This window comes from Pocillopora damicornis, chromosome 3 (assembly GCF_964200805.1).
Source record: "Pocillopora damicornis chromosome 3, jaPocDami1.2, whole genome shotgun sequence".
Taxonomy (NCBI): domain Eukaryota; kingdom Metazoa; phylum Cnidaria; class Anthozoa; order Scleractinia; family Pocilloporidae; genus Pocillopora; species Pocillopora damicornis.
The window spans coordinates 23,095,006-23,116,035 of NC_142672.1; the positions used below are offsets into that span (position 1 = coordinate 23,095,006).

At 37.1% G+C, this 21,030-nt stretch overlaps 2 protein-coding genes across 2 annotated transcripts; one reads left to right on the forward strand and one right to left on the reverse strand.

The window, feature by feature from the left end:
- Window positions 1-152: 152 nt before the first annotated feature.
- LOC113675402 (uncharacterized) lies at window positions 153-2,135 on the reverse strand. Its single transcript, XM_089202274.1, has 2 exons — window positions 1,755-2,135; window positions 153-1,295 (listed from the first exon to the last, which is right to left on the reverse strand). Exons 1-2 carry the CDS (start codon window positions 2,067-2,069, stop codon window positions 576-578), a joined length of 1,035 nt encoding a protein of 344 aa, XP_089058400.1. The 5' UTR covers window positions 2,070-2,135; the 3' UTR covers window positions 153-575.
- A 4,037-nt stretch (window positions 2,136-6,172) lies between these two features.
- On the forward strand, window positions 6,173-16,706 carry LOC149048888 (uncharacterized). The gene is made up of 3 exons (XM_089200594.1): window positions 6,173-6,340; window positions 13,982-14,316; window positions 15,442-16,706. Exons 2-3 carry the CDS (start codon window positions 13,990-13,992, stop codon window positions 16,159-16,161), a joined length of 1,047 nt encoding a protein of 348 aa, XP_089056720.1. The 5' UTR covers window positions 6,173-6,340; window positions 13,982-13,989; the 3' UTR covers window positions 16,162-16,706.
- The last annotated feature ends 4,324 nt before the right edge of the window (window positions 16,707-21,030 follow it).

Genomic DNA, 21,030 nt, shown 5'->3' on the forward strand with positions numbered 1-21,030 from the left:
ATTTTGAGAGAGGGTTATTTATTTTATTAATTTCCCATATTTAAAACCTTTTTCCGTAAATTCTTTTTTTCTTTTCAGTTCATCTCGGTGTTCGAGATCCACTACAAATGTGTTATCAAAACTAGATTATATTAAATTTTCGGACAGTCTTAAGTTTTTTTTTAATTTTTATTTTACTTTAACTACAATTTTTTTTTATCTTCGCCACCTGTACATGTTAGAGTAGACGTCTGCCTGTGATTTGTGCGTTAGCCAAGAGTGTATTCCTAAATTCAGCGAAAAATAATGTAATTTACTCAGATTATTACACGTCAGAAAGTCTCACGAAGTTAATGCATCACACACGGGAGGGACAACCAATAAAGCGTTGATTTGCTCAACCATAATGAAAATGTACATCAAATCTTGCAACAGATTGAAATTCTTCTAATTTCCCTCGCCTTAAACTTCTGTAGGAGTGCCGATTAGCCTTCCCGTACAAGTTTAATTCTTCAAGAAAATTTACATCTTGCATTTGAGGTACGCTTTATGGGTTTCTTCGATGATCATTATAGTAAAGGATAGTTAGTGAATGTCTAACGAATTCCAATGGCAGTGGCGTTATAACCAAACTTCTTCCACCGGTCGCTTGAGGTGTAGCAGCCACAGCCACCAAAATGCAGTTCTGTCAGGAAAAAGAACTTATTTGGCATTTTCAGACTGCCACTACTGACAGCTTTGGCATGGGAACGCCACTTTACTGCGATTCCGCTATTTTCATATTCTGTCGTCTTGCCATGACCTTGTGGTAATTGATGATAATGGTTTGGAAAAAGTGCAAAGAAGCTGTTGGGATTGGCATCGCAGTTCCCAAACTGTACTGTGATGCCATTAGATCTGAAACCCTGGGTTGTTTTCCCTTTTGCTATTGATTTTGGGAGGATGCCAAGAAATACGTATTTCTGCATGAAAGCGTTTTTTGGTTCGGTGTAACCAGAGAAGTTGTTCACCAAGACGCCAAAATCGATGTCAGCGTAATTCGGGTGGGCCTGAATCAAAGTGTACCACTCGCTGTCATCGACTTTTTTCTTCAACTTCAGCAAAACGCTTTTCTTGTCTTTGAAGAGAACTTCGACAATCTGCTGAGCATCTGACCTCAGAGTAAGGCTGTGAGGAAGGAAACTGAATCTGCCCCCTGCAATTTCGAGGTCGCAGTATACTTCAATTGGTTTAGTATTTGACATCGGATAAATTTTGTACACACCGCTCACCGCTCCTGGGATGTAATCTTGAATTTCTACACAGCTCCTGTAACACTAATGACAGCGACAAAATTATTTAATTAGTAGAACTTCACAAGTCACGCGACCTCGCCTCTATTGAGAGCAGAAATTTATCAAGAGATCGGTGACTTACCTAGCTCAAGGTTATGGATAATGAGAAAGGTTAAAAAACGTCTTCTAGAAAGCAACGAGAGAATCGCACTATGTAGACATCAACCAAAATTTGTAGAAAACGACAAAGTCTCTATGGTTGCGCGGATGCAAAATAATCTTTAACTTGATAAATTTATTCACATACAGAGTGGAATGAACCTTTTTGAATGCTTGTGAAATGTATTCACTTCTTTCAGAATGTGTTATGGTTTTACTTCAGATATTCCTGTTAACTTTGTATCATGTTTCGGTATCAATGTTAAAAAAACAGAAGATACAGATCAAATTAGAAATTCGATACAATCATTCACAACAGAAACGCTTTGAGATTTTACTGACCTTTCCTCTCCTTATTTGCTGGAAGAGAAAGCCCATCAGGAATGTAAGGGAGCCATTACCGTCGCAAGTGACTTCAATACCACATTCGTTCAGTTCACACAGCCCATTGCCTCCAGACGACCTGTCGTAGTTATATGAGATACAACCTGCTTCATTATGACAAGCCCGAATACAGAATAACCAATCTTTGGTGTGAAACCGTTTAAAAACGTAACCAGGTAAAATGTGATTGTTTTTCGATGAAGGCTGCAATGCGACGATTCTCTCAAAAAATATCTTTAGAAGAGTAACGAAAAAAACGCATTTTTTAAACATCGCAAGGAAGATATGAAATCACATGTAATGGAAGTACGCGTCGCAGAAGAATGAATCGATTTGGAAAGCATCCCGAAAAATTGAAATGTTTATTTGGAAGTACCAATCAGGAGCAATAAAAACACCTGCTTAGCATATTGACCAATTGTAGCGCTTTTGTTCGTTGAGGAAACATAATTAAATACACATGACAAAAAAGGCAGGATCCAAAATGTCGGAAACTTCTGACATACCGAAATGATTATGTTTAGCACTCCTACGGTGTTAAGTGATTAATTTTTCTACAGTAGTGGGAAACAAACAGGACGTCGATCGATGGTCTTTAAAATAATTGATTGGCATATCAACGGAGATGCCATCAAGTAGTACAGAAAACAAAAATAATGGTGAAACTTTGTGGAAAATTAGTATACATCCGTTAGCATGCTAATTTTTTCTTGTCAAATGCATGAAGAAAATGTAATCAGCTGTGCAAACAGTTTTCTTTTTGAGAGGATTCGAAAATCGATTTGAAATTGACGCCCTTCTTAAAATACTTCAATCATGATCTGATCCAAATTTTGTCACAGATGTGCAAAAGATGACAAGCCAAGAAATTAATCGCATCTTGAATGATGTCGCTTCGATCCAATTTCATGTTTTTGTTTACTCGATGCTTCATTGAGTCAGTTGTTGGAGAAATTTGAACATTATCTGTTAGGATTATTTAGCCAATTTTGTAAAATTATACAAAATTCGAATGAATCTAGGATGCAAAAGCGAAAATTTTCCTTTAAAAATAAAAATAGTTTTCTAAATGGAACTAATCGAAAATCATCCTCGAAAAACAAAATTAAGACTGAGAATGATTCATTTCCTACGCAACATATTAAAAACGAAAACTTTTTTTTTTTATTTGCATTTCTCATAATGCAACGGGCAATTAACACAAGCGAGTTTGCGCCCACAAAACAAAGCCAGCAGTGATGATAAAAATAACAAGTTCAAATTAGTTACCCCAATGCTCCTACTAAGTCTGTAACAATAATAAAATTATATGTTCTGCAAAGAATCGTAGCACAGTTTCATTTTCCGATCAGAAAATAGGGAAGAAAATTATACCAATTTTCAAAGGGTCGCCCAAGGTAGACTGCGTAGAATGGGAAATGTTTTATGTTAATTAACACCCTATGGGACTTATGTACACACATATATTTATTAGGTAAGATCCTTGGCGTTCAACGTTTAAGGAAGATGTACATATTCAAAAAAAAAAGAAAGGAAAAAATAAGGAAGAAAAGCTGCTGGCCTATTTTCGCTTAATAATTACCACGATTGCGGAAAGCGTCTCGGCTTGTTTTTTATCGGTTTTGTTGTTGTTGTTGTTGTTCTGTTTCGTTTTGTTTATTTTGATTTCTTTGTTCTATTTTTGTTTTTGTCTTTTTGGGCGGTATGTTTGTGTGCTTTGCTTTTGTTCTCGGTTTCATCTCGTGAAAGGAAAAAAAAAAAAAGGTGTCGTTGTATTCAAATGTGCCGTGGCAGGTAGGAACAAAACTGAATCACAAATCCTAAAACACTAACACAAAATTTAAAACAAAAATGCAAAATCTGAAACAGTAACACAAAACTTGAAATACAAAGACAAAACCTAAAACACTGACATAAAACTTGAAACATGGAACACAAAACCTATCCTAAACACTGACACAAATCATGTCACACAATCGCGAAACGTAAATTCTAACATAAAACTTGAAATATGAAACACAAACCTACAACACTTTTACAAAACACGATACGCAGACGTATAACGTAAACGCTAACACTAAACTTGAAACACAACTAAAAAACTTGAAACAATCAAAACACAAAAACTGCAACACAAAAGCAAAGCTAGAAACACAAACTTAAAGCTCATGATCAGTAGAACAAGAAAGCCAGTCAGTATGCAACATCGCGCGTGTCACAGTAAACCAAAACTTGGATGGGAAGCCTGGGGACAAAAGGGCTTTTTCCGCTCTTTTTCGCCTCACTCCCAAAAATTCCGTGATTGTCGTCTTTTGGTGAAAAAACTCAATAGAAGCGTTTAAGGCCCGAAAGGCCGAAAATATTTTAGAGCCCCCACCGTAATTTAAGTCCCGAAGGGCAGGAAAATGTTTCGGTCACCCACCTTAGAATGAAGTCTGGATCCGCCACTGGGAGTCGCCTTTGACCACTGAGCAGAGCAAGGACTTGGTGAGCATAAAACACTCTTTCATTCGAGATTTCCCTTATTTTATTTTAAGCTAAGAAAAATTATTTTACTGAGACTTTGTTACTGCCAATTTAAGGTTTTTTGTATTTCCTTTCTAGTCTTAAAAGTCTCTTTGAATCAATCATATTACAACTTTGGTGGTTATTTTTTCCGGATATGTTTTCCCACGTACAGTAAATGAAACAAAGAAATTTATCTTCCTGGTCATTAAAGTTTCTTTGTATTAATCATTTGACGCCTTTTGTGGTTATGTTTTCAAACGTGCGGTAAATGAAACAAAGCCATTTATTATCCTTTGTATTAGTTGGCGTTTTTACGAACGTGTTTTTACGAGTTTTGTGTTGGTGTTGTGGGTTTCGTAATTATGTTTTGATTAATTGTGTTAGTGTTATGGATTTTGAGATGATGTTTTAAGTTTTATATTCATGTCATAAGTTTTGCTATTAGGTTTTGAGTTTCGTGTTAATGTTGCGTATTTTTTTATTCTGTTTTAAGTTTGTGTTGTAGAGTTTTGTGTTAATGTTGCGAATTTTGTGATTCTGTTTTAAGTTTGTGTTTGTGTTGTAGGTTTTGTGACTTTGTTTTGTTCTTACCGGCCACCGTATAAATAGATCTACTGTTCTTACCATCGTCAACTAAGATGGCAGAAATAATCCAAGCCTTTTCAGAATACAAGCAAGCTGAAAGTTATACTTGAATTCTTGAATTTAGCCGACTGACTGACTGACTAACTGACGGACTGTATGACTGGCTGACGGATTGACTGACTGGCTGACGGATAGACTGAATGACTGACTAGCCGAAAGACTGACTGACCCACTAACTTACTTTTTGCTTCACTGCCTGATCGACTGAGTGACTGACGGACTGACTGAGTGATTTACGGACGGACTGACTAACTCACCGACTACTACTGATTGATTTATTAATTGATTAAATGCAATTACTAACTATCTGATTTAATTGATGGATTGATTAATAACCATAATCGGTCAAACTTTATCATAGACAGTCTAGGTACTAATTCAATTTTTTCTTATTTGCAGTAACCTCCATGTTCCAAAAAAGATAAAATATGATCCTGATAACTCATTAACGAATTCCAATGGCAGTGGCGTTATATCCAAGTTTGCCTCAGCGGTCACTCCGTAAACCCTTTCCAAATACAGTTGTTCAGCTCTGAATACATCATTATCATAGCTGCTCTCCTGATCTGAACATCCTTTTTTTTTCTCATGGCACTCTTTGAAATAAAAATGAGATTTTACCAAAGTGTATCTTTCTGATTATTCAAAATCTTACCGATATCGATATCAGCATGACATTAATAATTGTGATTTTGGCCAAGAGATTGCTTTTAATTTGGGGTATTGACACAGGCTCGTGAATGAATAAGTCTATTGAAATAAATACCTTTAAGGAAATGGATTATTTGTGATTATCCGCCATAGTTTGGGCGCCAATCTCTTGAAAAACTTGGTGGATTAGCATTTAAATAAAATTTTAATGAGAAAATGTAAAGAAGTTGTGACCGACGAACATGGGTAAAAGGGACGAAACCACGTGATGCGTTGTATTGCAGTTCTGGGGGCATGACTATTCCAAAACAAATAGAAGACCTTCATTAAAAAATCCAGATTAGAATCAATTTTTATAGCTTTAATTTGTTACTTCGCAAAGTTTTGTCATGTAAATCATTTAACTAAAATCAGCATAATAAACACATATTTCTGCTATCCAATTTCATCTTTTCCCTATGATGTTTGAATACTTTTATTACACCGAGGTTTTAAACGTACCTTTTAAGTTTTTGTTTTTTTCCGCTCCATCCCTATTGAGATGTATAGACCTTTGTGAGCTCAAAATGAAATTTGCTAAACGATACTCTTTTCGCAAAACAATTCATGAGCATTTGATTCTTTCAGACGACGAAATTAGCTTTATAGTCCTAAGGGCGATATGAATTGTGGCTGGAAGGAAAAAACATAACTGAGCTTCATGACTTCAAGTGTGGCTTTGAAGACTCCTCTTTAGAACGGTAAATTTTATCTCTTAGTGTTGACATTTATCAAAAGTGTTTTTCAGTAGAAAATCTTGTGTTAAAATCATAAAATTTCCAAGATTTTCGATACAAAACTAGGCAATTATTTGGTCGTAAATTCTAGTAAACAACAACTCAAGCATGATAAATTTACCACACCGGTTTCGTAAATGTAACACGATTAAACAATTTTCGCTTCGTTCTTAGAACATTGAATATTATTTTTAAGTGTTAATACGTCCTAAGGTATTGCTCAATAGAATATTCTATTTATAAAATCGCATATTTTCGGAATTTTGAACGAGTTTTCACGAACCTACACAATTTTCTTGTGATGAATTCTAGTAATCAACGATTCAAGTATGCTAGAAAATTCATGCACATGCAAGAAATTCATTCGTTTTTCGCTTATGAGTTGAAAATTTACAATTCTTGAAATAAGGCTGTGGTCTCGAAATATTTCTTGGTCGTTTTTGCCTTGTCATTTATTAGTAGTTTTCGAGTAGAACAAAATTACCTGGTAATCAATTATTCCTTAGTTTTCCCACTAGTTTTCCGTTTTTGCACTTATAAAAAAATATATACATATATATTCAGGGATTTTTTCAATGTAATTTTATACTCATGAGGTTTGAAACAACTTATGATATACCAAATGAATACCTTCGGCTTCTCTTCAAAGGGTCCTTTTTATATTCTTCTGCTCTGCTTTTTTTTTTTTTTTTTTTTTTTGCTTCATCATTTGCTTATCTGGAGTTTGAAAGAACAGATGGATAAGTTCAGATTGCGAGCATTGAAAGAGCCTCATCAAAAAAATTGCACCAAAATTCGTGTGGACTTGATCCCATGCCTACTCCGCTTGGATGATTTGAACACCTGTTACTAGTCATTTTCAAAAGGATAAGCTCATGTCACGTGCAGTACATTTTTCAATGATTTGGGAAAAAACACCGGTCGACCTACTCTTCAAAAAGATTGACATCGGCGACTTCAATAATCTCCGTCCTGTAAGCACTTTGCTGCATATATCAAAATTGAAGGAGCGTGCTGTCTTCGCTCAGCCGAACTTCCACTCATCCAGTAGTGGCCTTCATCCAATGCATCAATCAGCAAAAACATAGTCAAGATCAAAGCATGTAGAAAGCGTTACTGATATACTGATGACCATGAATGGCCAATATACCGTGCTATAGTTGTGCTTGATCCCTAGCGTTCGATAATTTTGAACATTCCTTTTTGTTATCACGTCCTAGCTAGAGCCACGGGTTATGAGGGACGGCGCTCAAAGTAGTTTACTTTCTTTTTATCACATCGATTTCAACGTGTTTCAATAACTACTAAAACGGGAAGCAAAGAAGACGAGTGTAAAAATATTCTTACCCTGATATTCTGACAAAGTACTCCTTTTCTATGCATCACTTTAAAATTTATTATAAAATATCGTTTTCCTTTATCTTCGTGCAAGACGGTGTCGCTTTCTTTGTGTCTATAATTTGTATTTCGGGTCATCTTTGACAAGCAATGGTTGCATTTTTTTCTTAAATAAATTGTATAGAAGCTGATGATTAAGCTCCGAAAACTTTTTCCCATTATATAAATTGCAAACGAAGAATACATAACTCCGGGTTAATAAAAAGCGCAAGCAATGGTGTGATCGTTAGAAAAAGAGTGGCTTGGTTTTTGAGTCGTTTTGATCAGTTGACCAATAAACAAAACTAAAAAAAAAATAAAAATCAGAATGAATTAAAAAAAAAGAAAAAAAGGAAAGAGTAGACGATACTATAAATAAATAAATTTCTAACCTTCAGCTAAACAAAATTTGACGCTTTAGACATCAAAATTGGGGTAGATCCTTGTCTTCTAAAAACTCTTCTCTTACCATAAACGAAAGGTGTAAATTCTTTATCGCTTTGTTGGGCAAATATTAGGGATACTATCATCGTAAGCTATTTAAAAATAATTCACACAGCCGTGAAAGAAACTGCTTGAAGAAATCCAATTTCTTTCCATCGTTTTAATGCTATAAAAAAACCACGGAAAAGTTGATAATATTTATCCATCCACAGTGAATTACGCTAGGTTGAGATTAAATTTATAAAGGCAGAAAATCATTTATGTCCAGTAAACTGAACCTCGATGACTCGAACCCTCGATAAATCGAATTCCCCACAAATTCGAAGCAAAATTTATCTCCCTTGGATTTTCCTGATATATTCACTGTAATTTTAGCCCCTATAACTCGAAACCCCGATAACTCGAACCAATTTTTACTTCCCTTTAAGTACTTTTCTATGTAATTTTACCTCGATAACTCGAAGTCCATTTTCAGTTTTGCGAACTAATGAGCCACAACATTTTGCGCTGGAAGATTACGTTAAATCTCATTTAAATATTGTATCAAATATAGACCTTTGTCGATACACACTTAAACAAAACGTTTTGACAGTTCTTCCCGGCGAAGAGAAATAATGACGCGTAATCTGGAATCGATCGAGTGTCTCTGGCCTTTTGTTCAAAACCCCTACAACTCGAAACCCCGATTTGCCCAAGTAATTTTAATTTTCCTTGGCAATTCGAGACACCGGGGTTCAACTGTAGTTAAAAGGTAAAAAGGTGATATTCCTCTCTTGATTCCTTCTTTTTCCTAAACTTAGATGGAATTAACAACTGAAAGTGTGCCACTGCCAAATTCTGAATTCAGTCAATGCAATATTGATATATTTTCAGGGTAATCTGAATTGATGCTGATTTAAATTTTTCAGCGACTGCAAATTGGCATATCATTACTTAACCTTTTAAACAGAAACAAAGAGAAAATTTGTGAAAAGCTGGAAAAAGTAATTTCTCAGCGTTTCCTCAACACAAAGACATTGTAAATGTTTTTTTTCACCATTTAAAATTTTCCTTAACGGAAATTAGGCTCTTAGAGGGATTTTTTTTCTACCCTTTTTGTTTTTTTTTTTTTTCGTTTTCAAAACGAAAAAAATAAGAGTCATTTTGCGACTGTTCGCTAAAAACTACGAGTCCTTCGACAGAAATTTTGGTGTGCATGTTTGACAACATGAACTTTAGAGTCTCTAAACACTCTTGTTTTTACTCCACCCGCTCAGTGTTCATTTATCCAGATTCTCCCGTAATCAACCTTTTTAAAATAAGAACAAAAGAAAAATCTCTGAAAACCTGAAAAAAGTTTCAACATCTATGATTCTCGTCAACGGAAATTAGGCTCTTAGAGGGATTTTCTTCTCTGCCCTATTTTTTTTTCTGTTTTTGTTTTTCAAACGAGAAAATAAGAGTTTTTTTGCGACTGTTCGCTAAAAACTACGAGTCCTTTGACAGAAATTTTCTGTGTGCATGTTTGTCAACATGAACTTTAGAGTCTCTAACACTTCCATTTTATCTCAACCCGCTCAGTGTTCATTTGTCCAGATTCTCCGTAATCGACCTTTTTCAAACAAGAACAAAATAAAAACCTCTGAAAAGCTGAAAAAAGTAAAAACTTTTCAACATCTTTTGATTCTGGTCAACGGAAATTAGACTCTTAGAGGGAGTTTTCTTCTGGATATTTTGTTTTCTGTTTTTCAAAATGAAAAAATAAGAGTTATTGAGCGACCATTCGCATAAAGACTACGAGTTCTTCGACAGTGATTTTGGTGTGCATGTTTGTCAACATGAACTTTTCAATCTCTAAACACTCCCATTTTAACCGCAACCGCTCAGTGTTTATTTGTCCAGATGCTCCGCAATTTGTTTGGGACTTAGAAGAAAGAAGCTCTCTTCAGCTGGCAATCGCCTTCGTAGCTATCATTTGTCCATGCACGATTCTTTTGAATCTGTTGGCGATCTTGGCGATCCAGAAATCACGTAGGTTACAGGCAAACTCAGACATTCTTATCGTAAGTTTGGCAACTGCCGATCTCCTAGTGGGTGCTGTTTCAATGCCACTGACCATCACGGTGGATGCATTGATTCTTCAAGGAACTGTATCAGAGAACATAATATGCAATATAAGTGAGGCTCACGTCTTTATTTTCTACACTGCTTTCAATGCGTCAGGTTATCATTTAATTTTTATTGCGTATGAGAGGTATGTTGCGATCGTTAAATATTTAGAGTACAGGACTAAAATAACCAAGAAACTCGTCAAGAGATATGTGGTAATTACATGGATCGTAGCCCTTGCAGTAAATGCGATATTTACTGCACTAAAGGTCACTGGTGTTCGTTATGAGGTCATTCTGGTTATTGATATCATCTATGGGACAGTTTTGTCTATCGGTGTTTTACTTCTGTTGTTTTTCTATGGCATGGTTGGCATCAAAACACTGAACCAGAAGCGAAGGAACCTAAGCCAAGCGGTTGCTGCAAACAGAGCAAGAACGGAAAGAAGAGTTGCTATTACGTTGTTTCTGCTAACAGCTGCCTTCTTCGTTTCTAGTGTTCCTTTTATCGTTGTGAATTATTTAGCGCCAATATTGCCATTTTTCAGGGAGAATTCAATTTTCCGTTGGGCAGAAATTTTCCTTCAATTAAACTCTTTAGTGAATCCTGCACTATATTTTTATAGAAACACACTATATAGAAACATTGCACTAACCCTGCTAAGATATGGAAAACGGCAGGAAATTCAACCTACAGTTTGCATTCAAGACCGTACCAGGGTACACCGTGGTTCTCGAGCCTCATTTGAAGTCAGGGAACTCGTTCACACCAAACAAGCTCGAAGCCACTCACTATCACACGCTTGGACAGCGGGGACACTTCATCGATTGAACACCAATTGCAAAGGTGTAGAGCCAGATGCTGTAATGATGAATAGAAGAATGTCATGTCCAGCCCTAAGAAACTATAACAACATGCATGTGGTAATCCAGCCTGTCTTTCGAACTGTCACGGTGCATATTGAACGTGCACCCAGAAAGAAACCTACGAAGAGAAATTTATCCAATGATGGCAAAGATGCTAAAAATACATATCACTTCAAGCTGGCGAGATCAAAGTCTGTGGATGAAAACTCGTTGGTTGGGGCGAAAAGGGTTAGTCAAAGACAAGCGGAAGTTATTTCTCGAAGATGCAATTCAATGCCATCAGTTCTAAAGATTTAAGCAATTCCTAGAAAGAAACTTTCAACGATAAGTGAAATCAGGCACTCCCATGAACGAGCTGCAATCAGCATCGGTACGTATTTAGCACTGAGTTTTGGCCGAAAAGAGATGAAGAAAAACTTTGGTTAAGTTTCTTTTTCATCAAAGAATCACGAATACTATAAGCTATTTGCTCGTCACAAGTCCAAGTTGAGGAAATGTGTTGTAAGCATTGGACTAACAAAAGTGTCCGCTGGCTCACCACATGGAGCTAGGGTTTATTTGTAACCAACATAATGACCAGCTCCCAGTTGGCTCGTTAGCTCAGTTAGTAGAGCGCTGCTCCGGTATCGCAGAGGTCATGGTTTCATGGTTTCCAGGTCTTATTAATTTCACTATTACTTCAGTAGTGTTCATAACTGCGAGGATCGCTTCTATTTTCGAAGTGTCCGCTAAGTTTGAAAATTCCTTATGACAGTTTACAGACACTTTGAAAATAAAAGAAATCAGATATACGAAAAAGACAAGAATAAATAAATCGGGAAAAAATACATTTGTCTGTTAATGTTGGTATCTTTTTAACAACGTGCTAAGAATTCAGTAGAGGTCAATTGAAAAAATATTATTCCAGGAGGCAGGTCATACTGAAAAGGGAACCTAAGAGCCAGTTAAAAAAATGCCGTATGGTTTGCTTACTTCGAGCCTTTTTTAAGGTTTCTTGGATCAATATCAATATCTGGGCAACTACCCACCTACCCCTCCCCTAACTCAACAACAGTCAATTGACAACAAGTTAAGGTTAGTGTTGGGTTAGGGGAGGGTAGGTAGGCAGTTGCCCAGATACTGATATTGATCCAGTTTCTTTTCACAGCCAACAATCTAAAGGTACAGAGAAGTGAGTTAACATGAGCTTGAATTTGGAAAGGCTGGCTAGTTTCAAGATTCACGTACCAAAAGGAAAATAAAAGAGAAAGCTAGCGAAATAGTTACAGAAAGGCTCACTATAGACCGTTTTCACGTGACGTCACAGAATTAATTTCAGCCACGTTAGTGCACATGTGAGTCACGTGTTTCATTCAATACTATATGCGAACACGGTGCAAATTTATAGTCCCGAAAATGGAAAAAAAATTAAACTTATGGCGTCTACCGAAAAAATTGCTATACCTTCGTCCAGACCATGTCGTCAAAATTCTACTGTCTGATACGTTAAAAAACTGGATGTAAAAGTCAGAGAGCGTTATCTAAAGAAGATCTCGACTCTCGGAACCAATCCTGTTTTGATAGATGGGAGACGCTTCGAGTCTAATTGCTTACCGCCAATGGAATAAACTGATTTGCTATGCTATTTGGTTCTCGAGACTAGCTATTATATGTAAAAACAAAGCCTTCCGCAGTCTCGAGGCCTACAATCAAATCTGGTTTATTACCACGAAAGATGGGACAATAAACTACTCTCATTGTTTGGGATGCAAGGCAGGCCTCGCCGAATCATGTTCGCTCATAGCTAATGTGCTATTTTACTTTGAAGCTTGGACAAAGGTTAATGGAAGGCTTTCCTGTACGCAAATTAGGTGCCCTATGATACTTCCCAGTTCAGCAAACAAGGTGGAATACTCTCGTGTCCGCGATATTAACTTTAAATCCGCTAAGAAATTGAAAGCTGACGTCGATGAAACGATAGAGAATCTCAGTGAGGGACTTCAGGTTTCTGACAACTCAGAAGTCTTCACTGAAAGCCCCGTTCAGAAACCGGAGGTGCCAGCGCCGACACAAGCGGAAATGGAAAACTTTTATTTTGACCTCAGCAAATGCAAAACAAGGGCCTGTATTGCTGAGCTTGGTGCCAACTGCTTATTCGACATCGAAGGAAATGTCGATAGCTTTTTTCTCCTGGTTCATCAAGTATTTGTTTTTTGAACTCGATTTCTTCCCATAGCTGCCTTTCACATTCTCCTGCAACACGTTTCAGCTCACGACCTCTGGCTCTCTCGTCTCCCTTGGTGGGAACTTCAAGATCGGATTGAAGCTTTTCGACAGAACTACATTTCTGATAACCTAGATTTTGGGTCGGAACCAAATCTGGATCGTAACGATCCTATAGTTTAGCTGCTTTTCCGGAGATAAAATGTTTACCGTAGACCGTGACCCGGCCGTGGAAAGTTTCCGTACTTCTTCTCCTCGATTAGTAATAATTGGAGGTATTTTTGCCATACTAATTCCTTTATCACGACCACTTCGGGTCCCACAACCAAAATTCGCGCGTAAAACCATTTTTTTTATCGTAAACACAACTTGGGGGTTATATGTTTACAGGCAAGTGATGTGTACCAATTTGGCGGCCGATTAAACTGAGATCACGTGACTGAAAATGATCTATATGACGCGCGGCCAGTTAAGAAAAGTAAAATTATAGAACTGATGTTTTGATTACTGCATTGTTTCTTCTAAATCAAGTCTATCATACTGGCCCAATGGAAGTAGCTAAAGTTTCATAAAGCTGACTCATATGTTCATGATCATCAATATTTTGTATTGTTCTTACGTGGTGTAGGTACAACCATGAAAGCTGCTTTGATAACACTGGCCGTTGCTGCTTCTATGTCGTCTTTAATGACAGCTATTCACGGCCACTCATCCTTCCTTAAGACTGTGAAAGATCGTTATCTTGACGGCCATGTCACTGATCGTCTGAAGGCGTCTAGTGTCTTATCGTGCGTACAACTCTGTCTGAGAAGAACTCCACGGTGCCGCTCCATAAACTACGGGGAGGAGGATGGAAATCGGATTTGCGAGTTAAACGATAAAGGATTGGAGAGCGCTAATATAGATTCTTCTTCCTTTGTTTCTATGAGTGGATTTATCTTCGCTCAGCTTCTGAATCTTGAGGTTTGTACAGATTAACTCTTATGAGCAATTTTGACTAATCTTTGAAAAAACCTTAGAGTACATTGCTCGAGGTACTTTTCTCTTTATTCATATCATCTGTACTGTCGCAATACCCGTTTCTATCAACAGAATTTATAGGGAATAAAATTCGTTAGGGATAATTATACCTTGTCAGCTATGCAAGTGGGTTCTTTCGTATACGAAGACTTTAGGCCATGCTTGAAAGTTAGCCGTCGGGAAACGGGAATGCTCGATGTTGAAAATGTGTCATAAATTGTCAAAACCTCTAGATTATTGGCTTTATTCGTTCATTTCTTTTATTATTTACCCGTTCGTTCTGTTTTTTTTTTTCCTCTTTCGGGAGTGTGCCTGTTGCCTTATCTTTTTCTAGAGTTAACAGACAGCAAAGAGACAGCAATAAAAACTGCTGAGAAACAGGGGTTTCTGCGAGCGATCAAGTTTACTTTGAAATTTTTCTTGTAAAAGGTGTTATGTTGCTGAAAAGCCTCTCTAAATTTGCCTTTTTTAATCCTTTTAAAAAAAAAGTTGCAAGCGTCAGACAAGCTTCATAAATTATGTAGAGTGTCAAAATATAACGGAAGTGCAATTTACTTTTTTAAATTAACTGGCGATTTTGATCTATAAGGAGTTGTTGTGACTTCCTTTAATAGATATATTTTTTAATTATTTTCAAGGGAATAACTCTTCATGCGTGAGCGGTAATGATCGATACAACGATGCTAAGATTCAACAGAGCACTAAAATTGCTTTTAAAAAGTTTGGTCTTACCAATATTGTACAATTCTTACGAGACAAGACATCGCTTTATTCACCTATATCAATAAAAATTAAACTATAATAATTATTCTTATTTTACAGTATTGCTTATTAATTAAAAAAATTTTCATTAAAATATTAAGATGGTAATGTTACTTCGTGGACCAGGGGAGTTAAACAAACCAGCGCTTTTCTTATTCGTTCCCCAGCACAACGTGAAATTACATTAAAAAAAGCTGAAATAATTATGCGACTGTTATATCTTAAAAATTGTATGCAATAATATAATTCCCACCAAGAGAAAATGTACTCCACTATGGTTTCATTTTAAACCCTTGTTTTCTCCAGCATCACAAGAACTGCAAGGAAATCCAAGAACAGATTCCAGCGGCCATCAGTGGTGTGTACGAAATCTATCCTCTGACCGATGCTGATCCTATTAAGGTATACTGTGAACGGAACATTGCTGGAGGTGGCTTCACTTTCCTTCCTCAAAGCCTTACTTTGAAATCAGATGCTCAGCAGATCGTCGATTCCCTCTTCAAAGACAAGAAAAACGTTCTGCTGAAGTTGAAGAAAAACGTCGATGGCAGTGAGTGGTACACTTTGATTCAGCCCCACCCAAATTACGCTGACATCGATTTTGGCGTCTTGGTGAACAACTTCTCTGGTTACACCAAACCAAACAACGCCTTCATGCAGAAATACGTATTCCTTGGCATCCTCCCTAAATCAATGGCAAATAAGAAAACAACCCAGGGTTTCAGATCTAATGGCATCATAGTGCAGTTTGGGAACTGCGATGCCAATCCCAACAGCTTCTTTGCACTTTTTCCGAACCATCATCACCAATTACCATATGGTCATGGCGGGACGTCGGGATATGAAAATAGCGGCATCGCAGTAAACTGGCGTTTCCATGCCAAAGCTGTCACTAGTGGCAGTCTGAAAATGCCAAGTGAGTTCTTTTTCCTGACAGAACTGCATTTTGGTGGCTGTGGGTGCTACACCTCAAGCGACCGTTGGAAGAAGTTTGGTTATAACGCCACTGCCATTGGAATTCGTTAGACTTACATTTACTATCCTGTACCATATTGATCATCGAAGAAACCCATAAAGCGTACCTCAAATGCAAGATGTAAATTTACTCGGAGAATTTACTTCGCAGGGGCAAGCTAATCGGCTCTCCCACAGAAGTTCTAGACTAAAACTCAATAGAATTTCAATTTGTGGCAAGATTCAATGTAAATGTTCAATATGGCTCAGCAAATCAACGCTTTATTGGTTGTCCCTCCTGTGTATGATGCATTAACCTTGAAAAATTTTCGGACGTGTAGTAATCTGAATACATTGCAGTGCTTTTTGCTGAAACCAGAAGTCTAGTCTAACTATATGTCTTTCAGTCCTCTGGACATCTTATGAAACTGTCAGTTACGATATTAGGAGACGCTATTTGATCCTCGTTATCAGCTGCAATCATTAGCAGAATAGTCCTTGTCAACTCAAGTCAGTTTAGTTATTGAATTGGTGAGTGTACAAGCTCGCACTTATTACTGTGTAGTAGTTATTGGTTTCTTCCTCCATTTTACTCTGTAAACCTCTCTTGGACATTTCCTCTTTGAATGTTTGATTTTACCTCGCGATGAAGATTACTTTGAGCTAATTTTTGCAAAAGTGCAAGTTATTTGTAGCCTCCTTCCTGCAGAAAGCTAAAAATGGAGAGAAAGGGAGGAGAGGGGTGTTTATTCGTGTGAGGGCGCTTATTAAAGCGTGGGTGCTTATCCGAGCAAAGGCCATCAACGATTTCCCCTCTTCACCTCTTTGTGTCCTGGGCTAACCTTTCGAGTGTAGTCCGGGCGTGTCCCCAAGAAATACTCAACCTGTACATCTTCTCACCAGGTTATTTGGGGGCGGGAGGACCTCTTTTCTGTTTGTCCTGGGGATTCCAATTCAAGGCTCTCCTCGTATCAATTCCTGAATGTTCCTTCACGGCTTGGCCAGTCCACCTTAACTTCCTTCGACCGATTTGTATCTGAATGGGTGCCTTACCAGATATTTCCCATGGGACTTCGTTTGTTACTGTGTCTGTCCGTGTTACTTTCAGATTTCTTCTCATGTACGAATTGAAAGATGTGAATGAAATTATACAGGAATGAATGCGTGAGAAGCACATGATTGAATGAATGAATGATCGATCAAACTCATGAATTAATTAAAAAAGGAAGGATGGATAAATATCCCACCTAGTCAAAATGCGTTTCCTGAAAAAAGGGAAGGCCAAAATCATTATCTATCAACTGAAAAATGTTTAGCGGATTCTAATGGCTGTAGCGTTAAATTTGGAACAGCGCACATTGAAAAATATGGTCTCTTAAGTGCTAAAAACCGAGTTATCTTAATTGAAATGGTCATTAATGGACTTCAGTGAGGAATCACAGTTGAAGGTCGCTTTCAACAAAGTTTACTTAAGTGTAGATGTGTGGATGCAGAGGAGAGTACTTTATTCTAATTCAAACTACTAGACAATATTCACAACATGCAGCTAATTTTAAGTTATTTCCTAAAGGAATTGTGGGTAAAGTTGCACAGAAGATTTAAAAAATAAATGAAACACAATCTGTTTGCATTTTAAGTTAAAAAGGTAGAAATTCAAGACATATTCAGCTTTCTATATTCTAGTAAGGAGTAGAAGAGGGTGGATGAGTATTTACCCTCCCTCTTTTATATCCAGCTAAACAGCTCCCGGGAAACATCACGACCTGGGTGTGTTTCTGAAGGTTAAGTTGAAAAGCCTCCTTCGGGCACTCATTGTTCCATTCGCAAGAACTTTAAGCGGTTTTGTTAGATATGTATCGGTTTATTTCGACAGGTCTATCTTTTTTTATTATTATTTTATTTCCATGAGATTCATTCTTTTATTGATCATTACTATCTTCTGTTTCTTGTTTCTTTTTTCTTCCTCGACATTTTCCTCTCACGACATTAAGAATTAAGATCCGTAAAACTGTTTTAGATATATTGATCAACATCAAAACTTTCTCGCCGACAGGAAGCAAGTGCAAATGGAAAATTTCCACGGTGCAAAAGCCCCGTTAACTCGGAATCAGCCTAAATTAAACTTGTACATAAAAGCATGTTGCTTAGAACAGCTGTTTTTAAATGGGCTTTCTGTAAGAACAAGTAGGATAAGGGCTCTTTACCGACAACAAGCCATTTTGCACCGAGTTCTTATACGGCTCATTGCTTTTAAAGTGAGATTATTGACTTTTCAGCTACTGAGAGGATGCTTTCAGAATTAATTAGTCACATAATTTCAATTGATAGAAGTTCCATAACGTCATTAACTTTACTAGGGTTGCCTTTATCAGTCGAACAAAAAAGTTATCATCCTTGACAAAAAGGATTTAAAATTAATTTAACTGTCGCATTATTTTCTGATCGTAATTCAACTCACTGGAGGTAAGTATGTTTTTTTAGTGTCTAATACATTTTATCCTAACGTAACAAAATCTTTCATAGAGAGCCGCATATGGAAAATGTTGTCAAATTCCATTTGGGTTCGACTTCAATGTTTGTTTTGGATTTTTCACATGTATGTCCCTGAGGCCGCAAGCGGAAACATTCACCTCGACCCTTTTATTTCTTTTCGGTAATCTCGGCGCTATCTTGATGCAAGATAATTCGACACAAATTTGCAAATTTCATTTTTCTGGAAATATACCAATGTAATTACAAAAAAAAAACAACAACAAAAAAACAACAAAAAAACCAATGACAAAGAACGATTTACCTTAGTTCCTTTATTGTGAACACGTAAAATATGTTGAATCATAGCCTTTAACAAAGATCTTTTAAGAAAACTCGAGTGTTGACATCAGATCATCAGGAGAAGCATCAAATATACCGCAAGGTACATCCGTTAATGACTTTCTGTCAACGTTCTCTGAGCGAAAATCTACAGTAAATAAATAAATTCACAGCGGTGTAACCTTTGCGAACCAGAGTAACTTAACACGGAAAGATTCAAAAGAAAACAACATTCAAGGTAACCTTTCCTTTTTTTATGAAAAAGACAAGGCTTCGACTGAATATAATGCAGTAAGTAATGTGAATAGAATCTTTGTACCGTATCACGCAGAAACGATATCTGCAGGTGAAGTGTTTTGATCATTTTGGCAAGGGAAGCATCTAGGATTGTATTCACATGCACTCCGCAGTGCCTTTTTAATTTAATTTTTCCCGCCCGTAGTGAGCGATAGGGCTTCCACCTCTGTTATCTGTGGCAAGCAAGAGAACAACCCAGGGTTTCACATCCAACGGCGGCCTAATCCATTTTAAAAACTGCGACGGAAATCCCAACAGCTTGTTTGCGCTTATGCCTAACCGAAATAGTCCAACTCCTAGTAACTTCCTCTTTTGCTTAAGTTCTGAACTTTTAAATCAGTACCAGGTGTAAGATCTGTTCTAAATCCTAATAAATCATCCATACATTTAAAAACCAAATGAATTGCACATTAGATCACATTATCTTCAGTGCGATAAAAATAAAGAAAGATCTTTCCTGAGGCAGCTGAGTAATGTCTTTGGGGCATCGTGGGTAAATTTTTTTAATTAGCCGGTAAAATGCGTGCTGTTTGCAATTCACAAATTATACATTCAAGACAATATTATAATCATTAAAGTATGAATTCACCGAACCCTGGCAATAATGAACCTTTTCAACGTTAACTTTTTACACCCGAGTTCATATTTGGTTCTCTTTGTCATTCGCTGGGTCTGGCGATTTGACATAAAATCTCTCCTACTTAGATGAACTTTTTTTTTTCCTTATCACCTGTCTGCTTCATAAATTGCACTCCTAAGAAAAAGTATCAACAATGACCTTCGTGTAAGAAACACTCAGAAGTGAATGGCCTCATGATCCGATAACTGAAGTTGAATCCCTGTTGTCTTGGATTAATTCAGCGTTCAAAAAACTAAAGCAGCCGTCTTCGGCCGAAAACTTTAAGGCTTGAAGGGAACTAGAGAACAATTGGTTCACACTTCCCAAAATTAACTCTTTTCCTTGTGTAAAACGTACGTCTCTTTCAAATTGGGATTGGGGCAAAAAATGCTACTAAATATGTCCTTACAAGATTGGCTTTACAAAAGCTGTTTCTCAAAAGCGCCTCCTGAAAAATCAGGTAGGATTATGCACTCCCCACTACAAGAGGTCATGGCGGTCTAATGTGAATAATTATCTTTTAGCAGTTGGTTTATTGACTAACTACCTGCTGCCACCAGTCGGTCCTGATAGACTTTCTAACCGATGTTACGTTCGTGACAGAGCCGCTAACATATCAAGAAGGCGTTCATACTGGTGGCTGTGTAGATCAAGACCTCAAAATCATCAGGCTTATGTTGCATCTTTCAAAATCTCCTTCTCAAATTATTTCTGTTGGAGTTCCGAACGTCCGTAGCTTTATTAGGGTAGGTTTTGCTCAACTTATCAATGAGTATTTCACTTTTGCATGTTTAGCAAGCATTTCATTATGCCATGCATTTGTTTACTGATGAAATTGCCAAATTGACGAGTTTTTGCTAAATTCAAGGCTTTTTTATAATCTTTAGACAATAGGGAATTGAACGAGATTCACATCATATCACGCACAACATAATATGTTAATCAAACTTTGTGGAGGAGCGCTCTATTGAGGTACGTATGTTGTCGATTATTGAGCAAATTCTGGATCAACGTAACAAAGCAATTGGGAGGAAGTCGTTGGAAGACGCACAAAAATATTTTCATTTCCAATCATAAATCGCATTCTTCAGAATTCCCCGCACCCAAAAAACTGACAACCAGAAATGCGGTGCGGGATAAGCAGACAATTCACAGCCCATTTATTGAACTAACCAACTAATCACAAGACAAAAACAATTGTTTACACTGTTTAG

Excerpts from the sequence above, each read along its gene's own strand:
- LOC113675402 (XM_089202274.1), bottom strand. The coding sequence starts at position 2,069 with ATGTTTAAAAAATGCGTTTTTTTCGTTACTCTTCTAAAGATATTTTTT. Across the intron at positions 1,296-1,754 it reads AGCAAATAAGGAGAGGAAAG|TGTTACAGGAGCTGTGTAGA; the intron begins GTCAGTAAAATC and ends CGCTGTCATTAG.
- LOC149048888 (XM_089200594.1), top strand. The coding sequence starts at position 13,990 with ATGAAAGCTGCTTTGATAACACTGGCCGTTGCTGCTTCTATGTCGTCT. Across the intron at positions 14,317-15,441 it reads CTCAGCTTCTGAATCTTGAG|CATCACAAGAACTGCAAGGA; the intron begins GTTTGTACAGAT and ends TGTTTTCTCCAG.